This window comes from Sebastes umbrosus, chromosome 6 (assembly GCF_015220745.1).
Source record: "Sebastes umbrosus isolate fSebUmb1 chromosome 6, fSebUmb1.pri, whole genome shotgun sequence".
In the NCBI taxonomy this organism is placed as follows: Eukaryota; Metazoa; Chordata; class Actinopteri; order Perciformes; family Sebastidae; genus Sebastes; species Sebastes umbrosus.
In genome coordinates, this window is record NC_051274.1 from 4,201,475 (window position 1) to 4,217,624 (window position 16,150).

General features: G+C 40.0%; 1 protein-coding gene across 1 annotated transcript in view; it reads right to left on the bottom strand.

Moving 5' to 3' along the window:
- LOC119490163 (plexin-A1-like) overlaps positions 1-16,150 on the bottom strand; it is a 361,229-nt gene that overhangs the window by 24,538 nt on the left and 320,541 nt on the right. The window contains 4 exon segments of the mRNA XM_037773385.1: positions 6,121-6,187; positions 7,108-7,266; positions 7,988-8,085; positions 14,986-15,134. Coding sequence (XP_037629313.1) covers positions 6,121-6,187; positions 7,108-7,266; positions 7,988-8,085; positions 14,986-15,134 — 473 coding nt within the window.

Sequence of the window (16,150 nt, forward strand, 5' to 3'; positions counted from 1 at the left end):
AATCTCCCTTTAAGAGACATTTTGAACAGATACAAAATGTGTGATTAATTTGTGATTAATCATGGACAACCATGCGATTAAATATTTTAAGTAATGCTATAATTTTTGTTATTTTATCATTAGTTTGTGTAACATGAAATAGTTAGTTTATAAATGATATATTGTATCATAGCTGATAGGAGATGATAGCAATTACATTCTGATAACATTAGTAAATTATTTATTAATAGTCTATTGTTGCACACATTATACCAATTTATATTAAGTATTTGTTAATGATTACCAAATGATTTTAAACCTTTATAAATTGTTTGTAAAACATCTAAAAAGGCATTATCTATCTATCTATCTATCTATCTATCTATCTATCTATCTATCTATCTATCTAAATAACGTTTATAGACGGTTTATAAACCAATTATTAACCATTAACAAAGTGTTACAAATATCTAATGTATGTCATGTTTATAGTTTTACAGGTTTACAAATAACTTGGTAATCATTAACAAATACGTAGTGTAGTTTATAAAATGTTATAATGTGTGCAACAATAAACTGTTTAAATAGTGATAATTACAGCATTACTAATAATTAGTAAATTATATTAATCATCATGTCATTGATTGTTAACAGTAAAATAAGTATTAACTAAAGTTTAATAAACTATCAATGTATCATTCACTAATGACGGTTATATAAAGCGTTACCCAACTGGGTACAGTGATTTGTTTCTTTCCTTCCTATCCCATGAATCATTGCACAACCCTTAAAAAGGGGTTAGAACACAGTGTATCCATCCACTTAATATCACAAGGATTCAACTCAAAGCCCGCTCATGAAAGCGCTTATATCTGCTATACTGACAGCTCTGGGGGATATCTCAGGTTGCTGCAAATTAGTGTCAGGGGCGCAAGATATTTCAATTTAGCATGGAAGTTACTGAGACTACAGATGTAAATACTGTGAGCCCAGCCGCGGTTCATCTGATTTGCAAAGTGTCATTAAATGAGGTCTAAAAAACGGGCTGTTTTGACGTGTGTTGAGCATGTCTGAGAGGTAATTAAGATCAGAGAAGAAAAAGTGTTTTTTTCTGCCGCTGAACTTGGAATATTGATCGAAGAGAGAAAAAGTTTTGCAAGCGTGCATTTATCCCACAAGAGGAAGGCTGCATGTGAAGACAAATATTAGCCAGCGCAGCAAAAAAAAGATCAATGACTGAATGACTCTGACTCGCTTATTCCTGTTAATTCAGATACAAAATAATATAACGGTAAAGTATCACTGGCTACTTCAGTCACATCACACTTTACTTGAGCAGCTGTGACTTTTTGAAAGGCTGGAAAATAAGCAGGAGGCCACTGTGTCACATGACTGATTGTTATGCTGAGCTCAGCGCAACACGTGACAAGTTTCTCTCACTCTCACTGTTTTGACTTGGCTGTCTCTCATATGAGTCCATGAAATAGCAGATTTAACACTTTTAACATTTCAGAGGCAACTTTCTTCGACGCAGTTTCCTGTGATGAATCAGGTGCTGCAGCTTTTTTTTTTTTTTTTTTTTAGTGTATTTCCATTCTCTCCTCCTACATTTTGTGCCTCTGAACGGGAACACCTTAGAATATATGTTGCATGAGACCAAACATGCACTTTCTATCTGTGCTCTTCCATTTTACCAGCACTGCACCACAGTGTGCTCCTTTAGTTAATGAGGGCTAATGCAATTTGACGGTTTATCACAGGCGTATTCAATTACTTTTTTAGAAGAGGCCAGAGTTGAAAAACAGTGAAGTGGTAACGTTGATGAACGGGAATAAACTGTCTTATTGGAAGAAATTATTATTAGGAAAAAAACAAAAACCTTTTCATATTTATAAATGATCAAAGGGCCGCATTCGGCCGCCAATTGAATTAGCCTGGTTTAGCATCGAAAGAAGGGCCACGGATCCTCACCAAATATACCTGTAATATATCTGTGTTTAACGGCGGAAATGTTCCACAGTTATACTAGTTATCAGTAATAGAGTTCATGACATGCTTTTTGATTTTAGGCCCCAAAGTAAGCCGGTTTCTATTCCAACCAAACACAACACCACGTGCAAAGGGGAGACGAATGTGTAATAGGAGTTGATTAGTTGGATTATTTCAATCTTTTGAAAAGTACAGATTAAACTAACATCATAATGTTCTTCCACACCCCCAGCACTTTTCATCTGTCTTCTGTCTCTCTCTCTACTTCACATTGCCTTGTGAAGCAGTGTTAGCATGACGAAGGCCCAATTCTAAACCGGTGCCTACACCCTCCCACTCTGAGATTGAGTGAACTCCATTTGTAGGGTGTAGGGGGCGGTTTGGAATTGGGCCGCTGTTGCAACAGTGTTATCAGGTTATCATGTTGTGACGTGAAAGGTCAAACAAATCTGAACCTGCTGATATTAAATATGGGAAATGGTCAGACTGACACTGGGAGTCAGAATCCAGCCTGTAAGATGAAGATGGAAACAGGTATAAAGTATGGACAGATTTAAATACATTCAGCCCCAAAAAGGCATTTTTCACTGCGATGAAATTTTCAGCATCGGGTGAATCAGCCTTAAGTGATCTCTTTCTTTCTCTTCCCGTCTCTGACTTATAGCAGCGTTATATAAATCTTTTCAGTTCTCTCCCACTGTCTACATCTCAGAGCTTTATTCGACCAGACACAGATGTTATAAATATGTTTCCCACTCAGCGCTCCATCAAAGACACTTGCCAATCAATAGTGTCATTAGTCATCACTTGGGCCCAAGGAAAACACTCCCGACTGAAGTAGCAGCGGTTTAGAGGGGAGAGAGAGGACACATCACGGCCAATACTCATCCTGACGAGAGCTTAATGATCGACCGAGCAGTGCTCAGGGAGACACTTCAGACTGTGTGTGTGTGTGTGTGTGTGTGTGTGTGTGTGTGTGTGTGTGTTGGAGATGCATGAGGTCCAGATGAGAAACAGGGGAAAGTACTAATTTATCTGTCTCACCTTCAAGCACACTCTACAAATCGCTTTTTCTTTCTAACACCTCCTTTTTTCTTTTTTTTTTCCTTCTCTCTCTTTCATCTTCCTTATCTTCATCTCTCTTTCACATTCACACAATATGTTCTTCATGGAGCTACTTTGGATTCTGTATATGTTGCAAATGTATAAAATGTATAGGATGCTATTGTATTGGGTTTTAAAAGCTATAACAGGTGAAGCCAGTAAATTATACACTGATTCTGAAAGAAACGTGTGCTTGAAAATGCTCACCTTCACAATAATTACACTAATCTTTAACTACAATGTGGCCTGTAATATGGAGACGAGACGGTTTATGATATTTGTATGATGTCGTAATGTCAGAGGAGTGCAGCTGTCATCATTTTGATTTCCTCCTTAAAAAAAATAATAAATCAGTTATTGCAGGTTTAAATTAAACAAGAACACCTGGAGAATCAAGGAAAAAATCATTTGGTTGGCCACCAACCAGCAACACCTGCAACCTATTACAAAGCAGGCTGGTCTCATACACTGTTCGTAACTATACCTACAAAAAGTAATGCACTGTAATTTGTGTGTATCCCAAATCAATTTGTGTGTAATTCTCGTAGTCGTGAAACTGGAAATATAAAGAGCGGCAACTGCGCGTAGGGAGGAGGTCGGGGTGGAAGGGTGGTCAAAAAGTACCAGACTTTAACCCAGGAGACCGGCGTTCGTATCCTGTGTGAACCCAGAGGTTGACGGATTTGTCACGTAACTGTGTTATTTTAACCCAAACCAAAATCTTTTCCTAGACCTAAATAAGTAGTTTTGTTGCCTAATCCTAACTAAGTCGGTATTTTCCCAAGCCTAACCAAAGAGCATAGAAGCAAAGAGACGAAACTTCAGTGTCTGCCCCCATTTTGGACTGAAAATGCTTATTACATTTAGAATATTTTATTGTTCAACACAGGCCATTTCGATAGAATATGACAATAGAATAGAAATAATTTTGTTTTACTTTTGTACAGCACTTTTTAGGCAAACGGTTTGCTGGCGTCCGGTAGTCGCTTTCAGTCTAAAATGGCAGAGCCGTACCTTTGCTGTTGGGCGCCGACGTTGCCATGGAACGACCAATTGACTTTCACTTCTCGGCAATATACGTTCTTTTGCTTAACTAAGTAGTTTTATTCCCTAAACCTAAGGAAGTTGTTTCCTGTGAAGACGGAAGTTTATTTTGAAAACTGTATGCATGTAATGAGTGGAAATTGACACGTGTTGCTGGACATTGGTAGAAAAATGAACGAAAAAAGGAGGAATAACTGATTCATAAGGTATCGTATGAACTGTTGTATGAAAATAAGTTGCAAAAAGATATTTGATATTTGATAATTCAAGGATTCCAAAGATAACGATAATTAACGAATGCTGTTGTAACATAATACTATTTCTCTTTTTTAAGTCTATCCACTGTGTTTGTCCTTTTACTCCCCCCTTCATCTCTTCCACTCATCTGAAGCACTGCGCAACAACATGTCTGGCTACTTACACACTAATGTTTCCAATGTTCTGGACACCATGACAAAAACAACATCTTGATAAACTTGTGCTAAAAAAACACGGAGCTAAACTGATGTTGGGATGTTTTTGTTTTTTTACTTTCTCTACTTTCTATTACGCTACCCTGCCTTCTCCCCTTTGTCTCCTACCTCCTTCTTCCTCACCTCCTTCCTGCCTCTCCTCCCCTTTCCCTCTTCCTCTCCCCTCCTTAATCCTAATTGTCATGCCCTCCTCTATTCTTCTCCCCTCTCCCCACCTCTAACCCCTTCCTCTCTTCCTTCCCGCCTCTCCCACCAACCACCCCCCCTCTATTCCCCTCCTCACTCCACCTCCTAACGAGAACCTCGTTAGCATCTGGGCCAATTAGGTGGGCAGCTGCTAACGAGATGGAGCGAGCATACATCACGCTGTTATGCTTTCGCCATCCGCGCCCGGGCCGCTGCACGCTTGTCGACAACATTTGCCTTTACTCCCATATAGTGGCTTCATTAAGGCTCCCTAATTGTATGCTGACATTTACATTTCAGGGATATAATGGTGTCTCTTGTTGTATAGAGAAAGGAAAAGGCTCTGATTCCTACATCTCTAACAGTGGAAATCAGCAATGCACAAAGGATTTTGTGTATTTATTATATTTTAGTTAAAGAAATAGAATATTTAACAGGTTTTAAGTAACAGTTTAGGTGCATTTTGAGCACAGAATACATGCATAAACTATAACCATGCTCTGTATACAACATAATAATCAAAATGAAAGAATTACATCCAATTTAAGGCCATCTTCTTCACAGTGCCCCCCGCCCCCAGTACTCAACTCCTTTTTGCTTACTATGTGACAATAATATCATAATGTGATTAGGATTACACTGGCATATAATGACAGCTTCACAATTTGTAATTAGAGTATGGAGAGGAAAAGAGAGAGAGAGAAACAGCAGACCATTTCTTTAAACAGGGAGCGAGGAAGAGGGGACGGGGGGGGACGAGGAGGATGACTGGGGTGCGTGAGGACAGCGTGAGCGACATCGCACCCCCTTGGTGAGGAGAATGACCTTAAGGCGGAGAGCAGACTGACAGCGGAATAATGACAACAGAAGCTACGCAGATGAAAGAGAGATCAGAGGGAGAGGAGATGTGAGCTAAAAGAGAACGACACAGAGATCAGTGAGGAGGACGTGTCGGCTACAAGAGTGAAATTACGAGAGCGGAGAGGGGATCTGTGGACTAAAAGAAGGACATTAAAACAGCAGAGGAGAGAAGAAAGGCAACGCTGCTGGGAGGCTTTGATGATCTACTGTTTGTATACTGCACTGGTAGGGCCGGAAAAAATATACAGCTGATAAAGGAAAACCCCTTTTAATAACCTCGGTGAGATAAATGCAGCGGGGAAATAAAATAAGGTTTTAATAAAAGCCTCTAACACACAAGGCAGTGTAAATACATTTAAAACAAATCCCCCTTCAGATGATGAGTATTAATCAGTGTTTAGAAGATACAGCCAACAGATTAAATAAGGATATTATAGGAGCATAATAAGGGTGTTCTAGGATCAGGCCTTGTCGTCGGGCTTACCTTGAGGAACTTGTACAGGAGGAATGTGAACCAGTTGGTCAGCATCTTCTCAGCGACAGACTCCGTTCTGACACACAGAGGAAAAACATGTGAAAAGTGACATTAAAAAGAAAAGTTCTAACAAAATGATATGATTATGAAAACAAACAACAGAGTTTTGGAGTACATAGGCATTATTTTCGCTTATTCTATAAATGGTGTATTTGAATATTTCTGCATACTGGGGTTCCTAAACAGTTGGAATTACATAAATTGGGTATCACGGTAAAGCTGAGACTCTTGTGGATCCAATGAGCCCAACTGTATTCATGTGTGATGATGTTAGTCCCCATAGTAGCCATTTCATTGTAGTCAGACCTATTTTTTTTTTTTTTTGACCTCCCTGTATAAAATGACCTGTGGTGACCTCTAGGATAATCACAGCCTCATGAAACTTTACAGCCACAAACTAGAGACCTAGAGCATTCAGAGGGGGTTTCTGAGCAGTTTCCAGAACAGAAGCGACTAAATATTCATTCATTATTCATTTATTAACGTTCATGTTCAGCTGGCCTGCTGTGAACTTTACATTTTCAGTTCATTCAGTCATTTGCATTGTTTTCATTATTATCAGAGAAAACAACTAGAACTCAACAAGTATTAAAGACACACAGTTTTCACAATGTGTGTTTTCTTCAAACAAAAATTGTTGAGTTTTCACCCTAAAACAATGCATGCTGGGAAGTGTGCTGGTATGCTAATCCTCTTTTCTTGGATATTTAATTTCAGCGAACACTCGGCCGTACGTTCATTCAACCCATTTCAAGTCAAAAGACTTCAAGTTAGAACAACTGACGAGTTTAATCAAACTAAATAATATAATAATAATAAAACAATATATTTACATTAAGTTCAAGATACAAGGTGAGTTTATTCCATTACATTCCTGTGAGGTGTTTTACAGCCTATAGTCTATATTTGTCCCACGTCTCTCCACATCCTCCTCACCTCCTGAGCAGCAGCTTGGGATGGTTTTTGCTCTCCAGGTTTCTGTCTATCAGGTCAGACAGCAGCTGTTTCAGGACTCCGGTGGCATACTCCATCTCCCCCTGCAGGGCCGTCATGATCAGAGACGCCACATTGCCGCGGTCCCGCATCGAAAACGACCTGGAAATGTATAAAAATAACATTCAATATTTCACCACTGCTTTCCCCCATCTTTTGTCGAGTCACATCTGAAGCTGCTCCTCAAAATACACGTGTAACCTCATAACAGCTCATTTAAATATTAATGCACATTTAATCTTAATCAAATGGTGTCTCGCTCTGTTTTGCCATAAACCATTTGGCTAAGTGCTTTAGGGTAATTTTAGAGCTGGTAAAATGTTTTTACTCTGTTTATCAATTTGCCTTTCCTGTCCTAATCAAAGGGGAAGCGCAGCCTTTTCATGTCATATTTATCAAATTAAACAGGTGATAAAAGCACACTTTCCAAAGACAAATGAGCCTTTTTTCCCCCCAAGACACCTGTTTTTATCTGGTCTGAAACCTATTACCCAGTATTTCTAAATGAGCTACAATATTTATTCCGAAGAAAACCCCCCACAAAAAAACAGATGAATTTTTTATTTCATTAAAATGAAGCATAAAATATGCAGTATACTGTATTCACATGATCCTATTCTGATGGCTGGAAATATCATGAGGGTAAATGCTAAAGCTCTTGAATGATTTATATATTATAGTTTTTTTCCAAAGTGGTACATATTGTTTATTAAATTGTAGAAATTTGTTTTGGAAAAAAAAACAATTTACTGAAAAAATAAAAAAAATGTATGTCTGAACAATACATAAATAAATAAATAAATAAATAAATAAAGATTAACACCTCTGTGCCTCCAGGGTTCGTATGAATGTCAACAGGAAGTGCTTCTTGGTCAGCAGCTGGCCAAACAGCGTCAGGGCTTTCTCAACGTTTGCCTGGACCTGAAGAAAGACACAGAGACACACGAGTTACAACAGAGAATAACGGCAGTGTCGATCTATTTTCTGGATACAAATATGTGTGTTCTTCATTGAGGAGCATGTTTTTGTACTGTTGGAAAAAAAAAACATTCCTCTGCCTTTTACAATCCTCAATTTTCCCAAAGAACTCACCTTTAATCTGAGTTTAAGACGTGTATGTTAAAAGCATATGACATCACAAATAGTGATAGCTGTGGGAGAGACACCGACAGCTGTTGTTGCCTGTTGGGCTGCAGTTTGCTATGTTATGATTTGAGCATATTTTTTATGCTAAATGCAGTACCTGTGAGGGTTTCTGGACAATATTTGTCATTGTTTTGTGGTGTTAATTAATTTCCAATATTAAATATATATATATACACATTTGTATAAAGCAGCATATTTGTCCACTCCCATGTTGATAAGAGTATTACATATTTGACAAATTTCCCTTTAAGGTGCATTTTAAACTGATAAAAAAATGTGCAATTAATCGTGATTAAATATTTTAATCGATTGACAACTCTAATATTCACATATTGTACTGAAGATAATTAAACTTTTTTTTTTGTGGAAAAGCCACATCAGACACAACTTGTTTTTATTCAATCTTTGTGACTTTCCATTACAATATTGAAACAGATAAATACTGCATTGTAAACTTGTGGAATGAAAAGTTGATTTTTTTAATAAGGTAGCCAACCCTGAGATTTAGAAAATGACTAATTGCAACAAAAATCATCGTCTTTCAGTTTGAACGTGGACACCCATGAGGAGATGGTGTGTGTACAATCAATTGCCAAATATAAAAAATAACAAAAATAATAAAATAGATAAAACTATTCATATTCTGAGCAACTGTGAGCAGTGAGGCTTTTGTTTTTTCACCGCGTGATGAGCTCAGATCGGCTTGTAAACAGCGAGGTAAGACTGATTGGCTACTCTCTCTCCCGCTGCACCGCTGTGTGCTGCTGTCTGAGTGTTTGCCAGTTGTCACTCTCCAAATGATTTCAGCAGACATTTTCACATAATTGTCATCTTGACATCGGGGGGCGGATGGGTCAAAGCATCCTCCAGTTGAATATCCATAAGACAAGAATTTTAATCATCGGTCCTGACCGAGCTGCACACGCTCTTTAGCAGTCTGGACTCCCTGCGTACCCATACATCATCTTTGTTTATCACTTTAAGCTTTTAATCTTCCCTTAAAGGGGCTGTATGTAACTTTTTACACGTATAAAACATTTTTTATTGCCAATGTGTGAACAGATTGTAACCTAACCTAAAAAATAGGTTTCCTCTATCAGCTTGTAGACTGCTTTTAATGTGAAGAACCCAGGCCCGTTTCTTTCTGGAAAATCCAACGAATGTGATGTCATGCCGGCTCGCGAGTGCCTTAGCCGTAGCTAACGTTCAGTTAGAAATGGAGTCCGCTAACGCCAACAAACGACCAGCCCCCACCACAACTCAGGCTCCAACACAAATGTTAAAGTTATATCTAGTGAAGTCTGTCTTGCAAATCAGGAATGTGACCGACGTCGGAGGAAAACTAGAATTGTGGGAGTGTGTGTGGAAGTGGGAAGTGAATGGTGAAGCAAGGGAGAGAGGGCAGCGGCGAGTGTGTGAGAAAACGAGCGAGCAGCGGAGCGGGAGAGAGTTAGTTTAGCTCTGAGAATATCTGTGAATGTACAATGGAAGTTGCAGTTTGTGCAGAAATGTGTCTTGTTTCCCTGCTGCTGAGTGAAGTGACGGGGGGTTAACTCTGGAGCAACTAACGTTATCGACTCCGGCCTAAGTCTCCCCTCTGCCTTCTGACCACGGTCGGGAAGCTGAAGCAGGAAAAGTTAAGGCTGGGATTAACATTGGTTGGGCCTTCCATTCATGGACAGACCTTTGTTTGGTAAGCTAACATTACTGCCAAGCAGGTGAGATATATAATGATATTGTGGTTTTAGCTGCTAATGTTGCTAACGTTAATCAACATGATTCCTGTCACGTTCAGTCTCGCGTGTCAGTAGTGCGAGCAACAGGACGCTGACTGTCGCTGACTCAGCGGCCACAGGTGTCACTGTTAACAAGCATGTTCTGATTCTTACATAGAGTCCCTTTAAACTGAATCTTTTAATAACGCTTGTGACCGGCCTGAACCGACCCAGCATGGGAGAGATCTCTCTGTCAAACAGAGGAGGGAGGAAGAGATGGAAGAAGAGGAGGTGAACAAGCGTTGGGGGCATATATAGCAGGCCTGTGTGTGTGTGTGTGTGTGTGTGTGTGTGTGTCGGGCTTGGTGACAGAGGTGCACCCTGCTTGTTCCACTGGCTGGCACCTGTCACTACTCATCAACAACACACTGAAGCCCCCGAAGACGCCTCTCCTGTCGCTCACTCACTCGCTCCATCTTCCTCACCGCTCTAATTCTCTCCCTCGCACTTATTGTTGACTGTTTCACATCATTGGTCTTCCTCCCATTTTAATTCCTCCCGCTCTTTGTCTTTGTGTGTCTCTCTAGCACACACACACACACGCACGCACGCACACGCACGCACACACGCACACACACACACACACACACACACACACACACACACACACACACACACACACACACACACACACACACACAGACACGCACGCGCACGCATGCACACACACACACACACACACACACACACACACACACAGACACACACACACACACACACACACACACACACACACACACACACACACACACATCATTTCCACCTCCCTCTCTCTCTCTCTCTCTCTCTCTATTGTCATCCTTTTGTACCACTGAAACATCTATTCTTTCTTCCTGGGATGTGCCATAATAAAGTGTCTGGGCCTCTCTCTAAAGTGCTAAATGAGATTCTCGGGCCTCCAGGGTGGATACTGAGTATGTGTGTATGTGTGTGTGTGTGTGTGTTTGAAAAGAAGGAGTGAGAGCAAGAGAGAAGAAGAAAGAGAGACAGATGGAGATGCATGTATGACCGAATTTCAAAGAGAGCGTTAGGAAGGGTTCATCAAGCTATCTGCACGGTGCATGTGTGTGTGTGTGTACATGTACTGCATGTATTTGTGTGTGTGTGAGAGAGAGAGCCTAACCGGTGTGCAGTGTGGCTGTCTAGCTTAGGGAAGAGAGCAGTCACACAGAGCAATAAAGCTGGGAGTGTTGGTTTACACAGGCCATTGGATTACAGCGGCAACCCCTGGGGGAAATACAGAGGGAAGGAGAAGGAAGTCTAGACATAACTATAAAATACATAAGATCCCCTTTACTTCTCTGGCTGCCTGACACCTCAAATTAAAGGTGGACTGGATTTGTATCGGGGGACATCTCACCCACAGTGTCATGTTTCTGGTTCTTTATTTTGATTTGCCAAAAAAGTGAGAAAATTTGATATTTTAGGACCTCTCAGGTTGACCGCTCGATAAAACCAGCTGGGCGTATTCATGCCAGGCATTAAACCTGACTTGCTTTCACAAAGAAAAGTTGAGATGATGTGTGAATGCCAAATATGTTAAGCTGTATAGAATAGCAGTTTAGGGTAGGGCTGGGTTCAGATAGGCAGTTCCATTTTGCATCTGGTTCCCGTCTGGCAAAAAAACACAGATTTGTAAAGCCAGTGATGTCAGTCAATCTCTCATCACACCTTTTCACAAACGCAGTTGGAGTTTAATCGTTGGCTGTTGCTCTTTCAAAATGAAAAGGCGGGGATCAGTCTATGCAAATGAGCCCGTCCAGCGCGACGCGTCTTAGACCAAGCTGTCAAACTAGGCGATCTAGTTCTAAAATGAAATGAGGTTCAGCAGTGGCATGGCCTATTTCTCACTTAAAATGTATTCAGAAGTAGATTTTGTAGTTTTGAAGTAGATGAGCAGGTCATTAATGTTTCCCATATTTGAATAAAAATTCTAATTTCAAGCCCTAATACAAATATACAAAGCAAATATGTGTGTGTATATTCGTGCTTTTCATTTGTCTAACGCACATTGGTTGCTGACATGCTGCGTTTCATTTTGTATTACGTGTCCTGTCTTATTTTACTAGTTTGTTTAGAGGTGTTTTGTCACTGTGCGTATGGTTTAATTGGGACCTGCCAAGGGGCCTGCAGATGAAAAATAGCTTAAAGCTAACTCTCTCCAACAAACGGAAACATCTATGTTCAATATTGCACAAGGGTCCTTACAGATACAACTAATACAATCTAATTAGCAGTCTCCCAGGTAAACTTGCACATCATATCAATATTTAAATCACCTTTAACATTTGGAAAAAGTAGTTAAAAGTAGACTGCACCTGTTTCACACATTTAATTACATTTCATGTTCTAGTTTTCAGCTTGTATCTACAGGTTGTGAACATTCATTAGGCTACAAGTGAAAACTGTGAAAACTGTGCTGTGTTTCTGGTATCTCAGATAATAAAAGGTGACTGCAGAAGTGAATTAAATGTTTCAACTTGTGTTATTTCTAACTTTATGAGCTTAAAGCTTAACCTAATTAAATTCAATAAGAAAAATCCTATTGAATTATGTCACAAAACTTTATGCGAGTCTGCAAAAGTGGTAAAGCTAAATACGTAGGAGGGAAAATATGGAGTCTAAGTGCCCTCTGCTACATTCCTGTTGGTCAAGACGTTTAGATTTTGCAATATCAGTAGATTTCACTATATTAGTTATAGCGTTATAGTCTCTGCTAGAAACCACAATAGGCTTTTTTTCTATCTCCAAGGATGATTCTACTGTATTTAAGTAATCACTTCTGTTCCTTGTAGCCAAAAATAAGAGAGGATGAATCACTAAGAATGAATCAAAAGAGGATGACGTGGCAGCTATGAGACCGCCCAGAGGGCATTTTTTTCTTCATCTTCTTCTTCTTCTTCTAGGAATATAAATCTACTTTCTGGATTAGAACGATTAAATGAAGCTGTAAAAGGTCAAACAAATTATTTCTTGACTCCAAAAAGTCAGTGCTCCAATCAAAGTCAATGGAGCAGCACCAGATTCTACATCTTAATGATACTGCTGATTACAAACTTGGCTCTCTTGGTTTCTAGCTCTCGAGGAGAGTAGTTTATGTTGACACACCATTAATTGTACTTCCCTGGGTCTCAGCGGTAAAATGTCTTTATAAATCGCATGCACTTTCTCCCTTCAGCTGTGCTGGCAAGGTGGTTGCATGCACTGGCTTAATTAATAACTTAACAGTGATGTATAATGCAAGTAAGAATCCTGGTAACCCTGGATCTTATTTCTCCTTCTCTGCTCTAATCCTCTTTCCCTTCATCTTTTGCTTCATTTTTGCTTTATTTTTTACATCTCTTTATCCTCTTGTATTTCTTACATAACATTTCAGTCAATTTCAAGCAATCCTCACTTTAAAACTCTAAGTTCTTCACATCAAGAGGATATGGTGGTGAGCATCTGTCCCATGAGATCATACTAATGATGATACTAAGGCTCTTGAAAAGTAATTTGCATTCATTGAGAAAAGCTGAATGCATCGGCACAAAGAAGGTAAAATATAGGTTATGATTGCTTTAAGGTGTCTGGAGTTCATCTTGCATCACATCTCAGACATCTTTTGGAGAGAACTGTCTTTGATGAAACATGTCATGGGATAATGGCTACATAGCCCATTTTTGTGTCTACGTCATGATTTCGTCACGGTGTTAGCTGGAGGCAAAACAAAGGAAAGACTGGAGGCTAACACTAGCAGTGGGCTAAAGTTACACATCGAAAATGTCATCTTACTGTGTTATTGGGTGCCAGAATTGATATATCACAGACATTTGAGATGACAAACTGTGATTCGAGGCTCTAGCGGGCTACAATATCGGCGAAACCTTCAGAGATGGAGAGTAAATGTTGCTAATATTAGCCTTCTGCTAACTGCAGCCGTGAGCCATAGGCTGCGGTTAGCAGAAGGCTAAACTATTAGCAACTCTTTCTCTCCATCTCTGAAATGCTTATTTCGCCTGTCTTTTTGACTAACTTTACTGAGAGATAGTTAACTATAGGCATACAAAGATTTATGTTTACAGCGCTGCCGTTGGCCACCAGCCCGCTGGTCTGACGGCTGACTACTTAGCTAACTTAGCATGCTAATTCTGCCACGCTGTCATGCAACACAGAAAATGAGTTGAACAAAGTTCTCCCTCATCTCTTGATAGCACTGTGCTTTCCTACGCTGTACCAAGAGTGTGTGGATGAAGCATTAGGTTGTTAAATGTTACTCATTAAGCAACTGGCTAGTTAGCTAGCTAGCTTATCAATTCCACCATGCTACAGAAAATGAGCCCAACAGCGGACAGCGCTGGGTCACGGTGCCTCTGCCTCACTTTCGTCGCAAGGAGACTACTTTGCTGGGAGGAGAGTAGGAATTAGCTACCTAGGTTGTCAGTCTCCGGACAAGCTATAGCTAACTAGCCAGTTCCGGAGACAGAAAATCTAGCTATCTAACTAACATTAGTCAGCTATCTACTCCTCCCGAAGTAAGTCTGCCAGCGGCGTAGGGGTCGGCTAATCTGGTCCCGTTGGTTAATGTTAACTTTCTCAACTAACACTGGTGATCCTGGAGAATGAGAGACAGTACATATTGAGAGAAACTAGTATTTTCCAACAATACTTGCTAGCCAGAGTTAGCTAACGTGTTCAGAGAATTTTTCTGCCTCCACTTAACGCTCCGCCAAAAATACATCATCATGTTTACCAACAGAAAAGAGGTCTATTAATCAGTATAGCCAGAAGGACATTCAATCCAAATTTCACTACTTTTTCTACTTCTGATGTTAGTTTATTAGTGCAAAAGGCTTGAATCTTGATTGATTATTTGTGGTGAGTTTGTTTCAGTTTCAAACTTGGTTGGTTGTGTACTGACCCGTACCTCCATCTCCTTGAGCACAGGGTGGTCCTCAATGCCGGGGAACAGGACCCTCATTGCGTAAGTCCGATAGTCCAGGAAGGGAATCCCAGCTCCGTCCAGCTCCTGGGTCAGCTCGTGGATGTCCGTTTGAAGCTCGGCAAAAGCTATATGACAAACGGACAAATAGAGAAGGTGATTAGATGAGGGATGTTGAATAACCATCCTGAGTGGTACGGTTGTTTTTGTTTGTACAGACATACATTGCATTCACTTCACAACAGGTGGTTGCCAGTTCGTTGCACAACCTGCTTATTTTATGGTCGAGTGGAATGACACTCAGACAGACAGTCAGGTCAAGTGATGAATCTTTCGTGGTAGAGTAAGGAAATCATTTTTGCAATGTAGCTATAGGCCTACTTGGAGAAAGAGCTTTAGAGTGCTACAGGAATGAGTCCTAAAACCTGGAATATATATATTCCAGTTGATAGCTTAACGTTAGCTATTTACTCCTGGCGAATGCATTCACACTTCAAAAAACATAAAAGTGGTGTTAATTTGTGAAGATTATTTTATTGAACAAAACGTGAAAGTATCATAAACGTGTGTTCGCCACAGAGCTTATTTTCTGCAATAATCCAAAACCCAATGAAAAAATCCCATTGACTTTTTGTCAAGGCAACTTGTGCGATTCTAACTTCAGAGTCGGCCTACAAAAATACGTCATCCCTGCACCACTCTATTTATGACTAACTAGCGCGAGATTCCCAGCTTGCTAGCGTGCTGGTTGTTAGCTCATCAGCTACAGTAGCTCAGCAACTTTCCCTGCAAGTAGTCCTTACAAGTCCACATTTAGGATGACCAGTTCACTCAACAACACTGCAGGATACGCTCTGTGACAAAGAAAGCACAAGGACTTCCTTGGTTGAATTAGAAAGTGACATGTTTTACCAGATTAATGCTATCAATCTGTAACACTGGTTATCCCAATTTCATTATTTTATGAAAAGCAGAGGTTGGAGGGTAATTCAGTAGCCTAATTCATTATATGATGCTCAGCTATGACGAGGTAAGAGGCCTAGAAAGGCAATAAATAAGAACTAAAACAGACAAGAAATAAGCATGGGGGAATACAAGGGTAAGTAGACATTAAAGAATAATAACAGATCCAGAATCAGTTCTA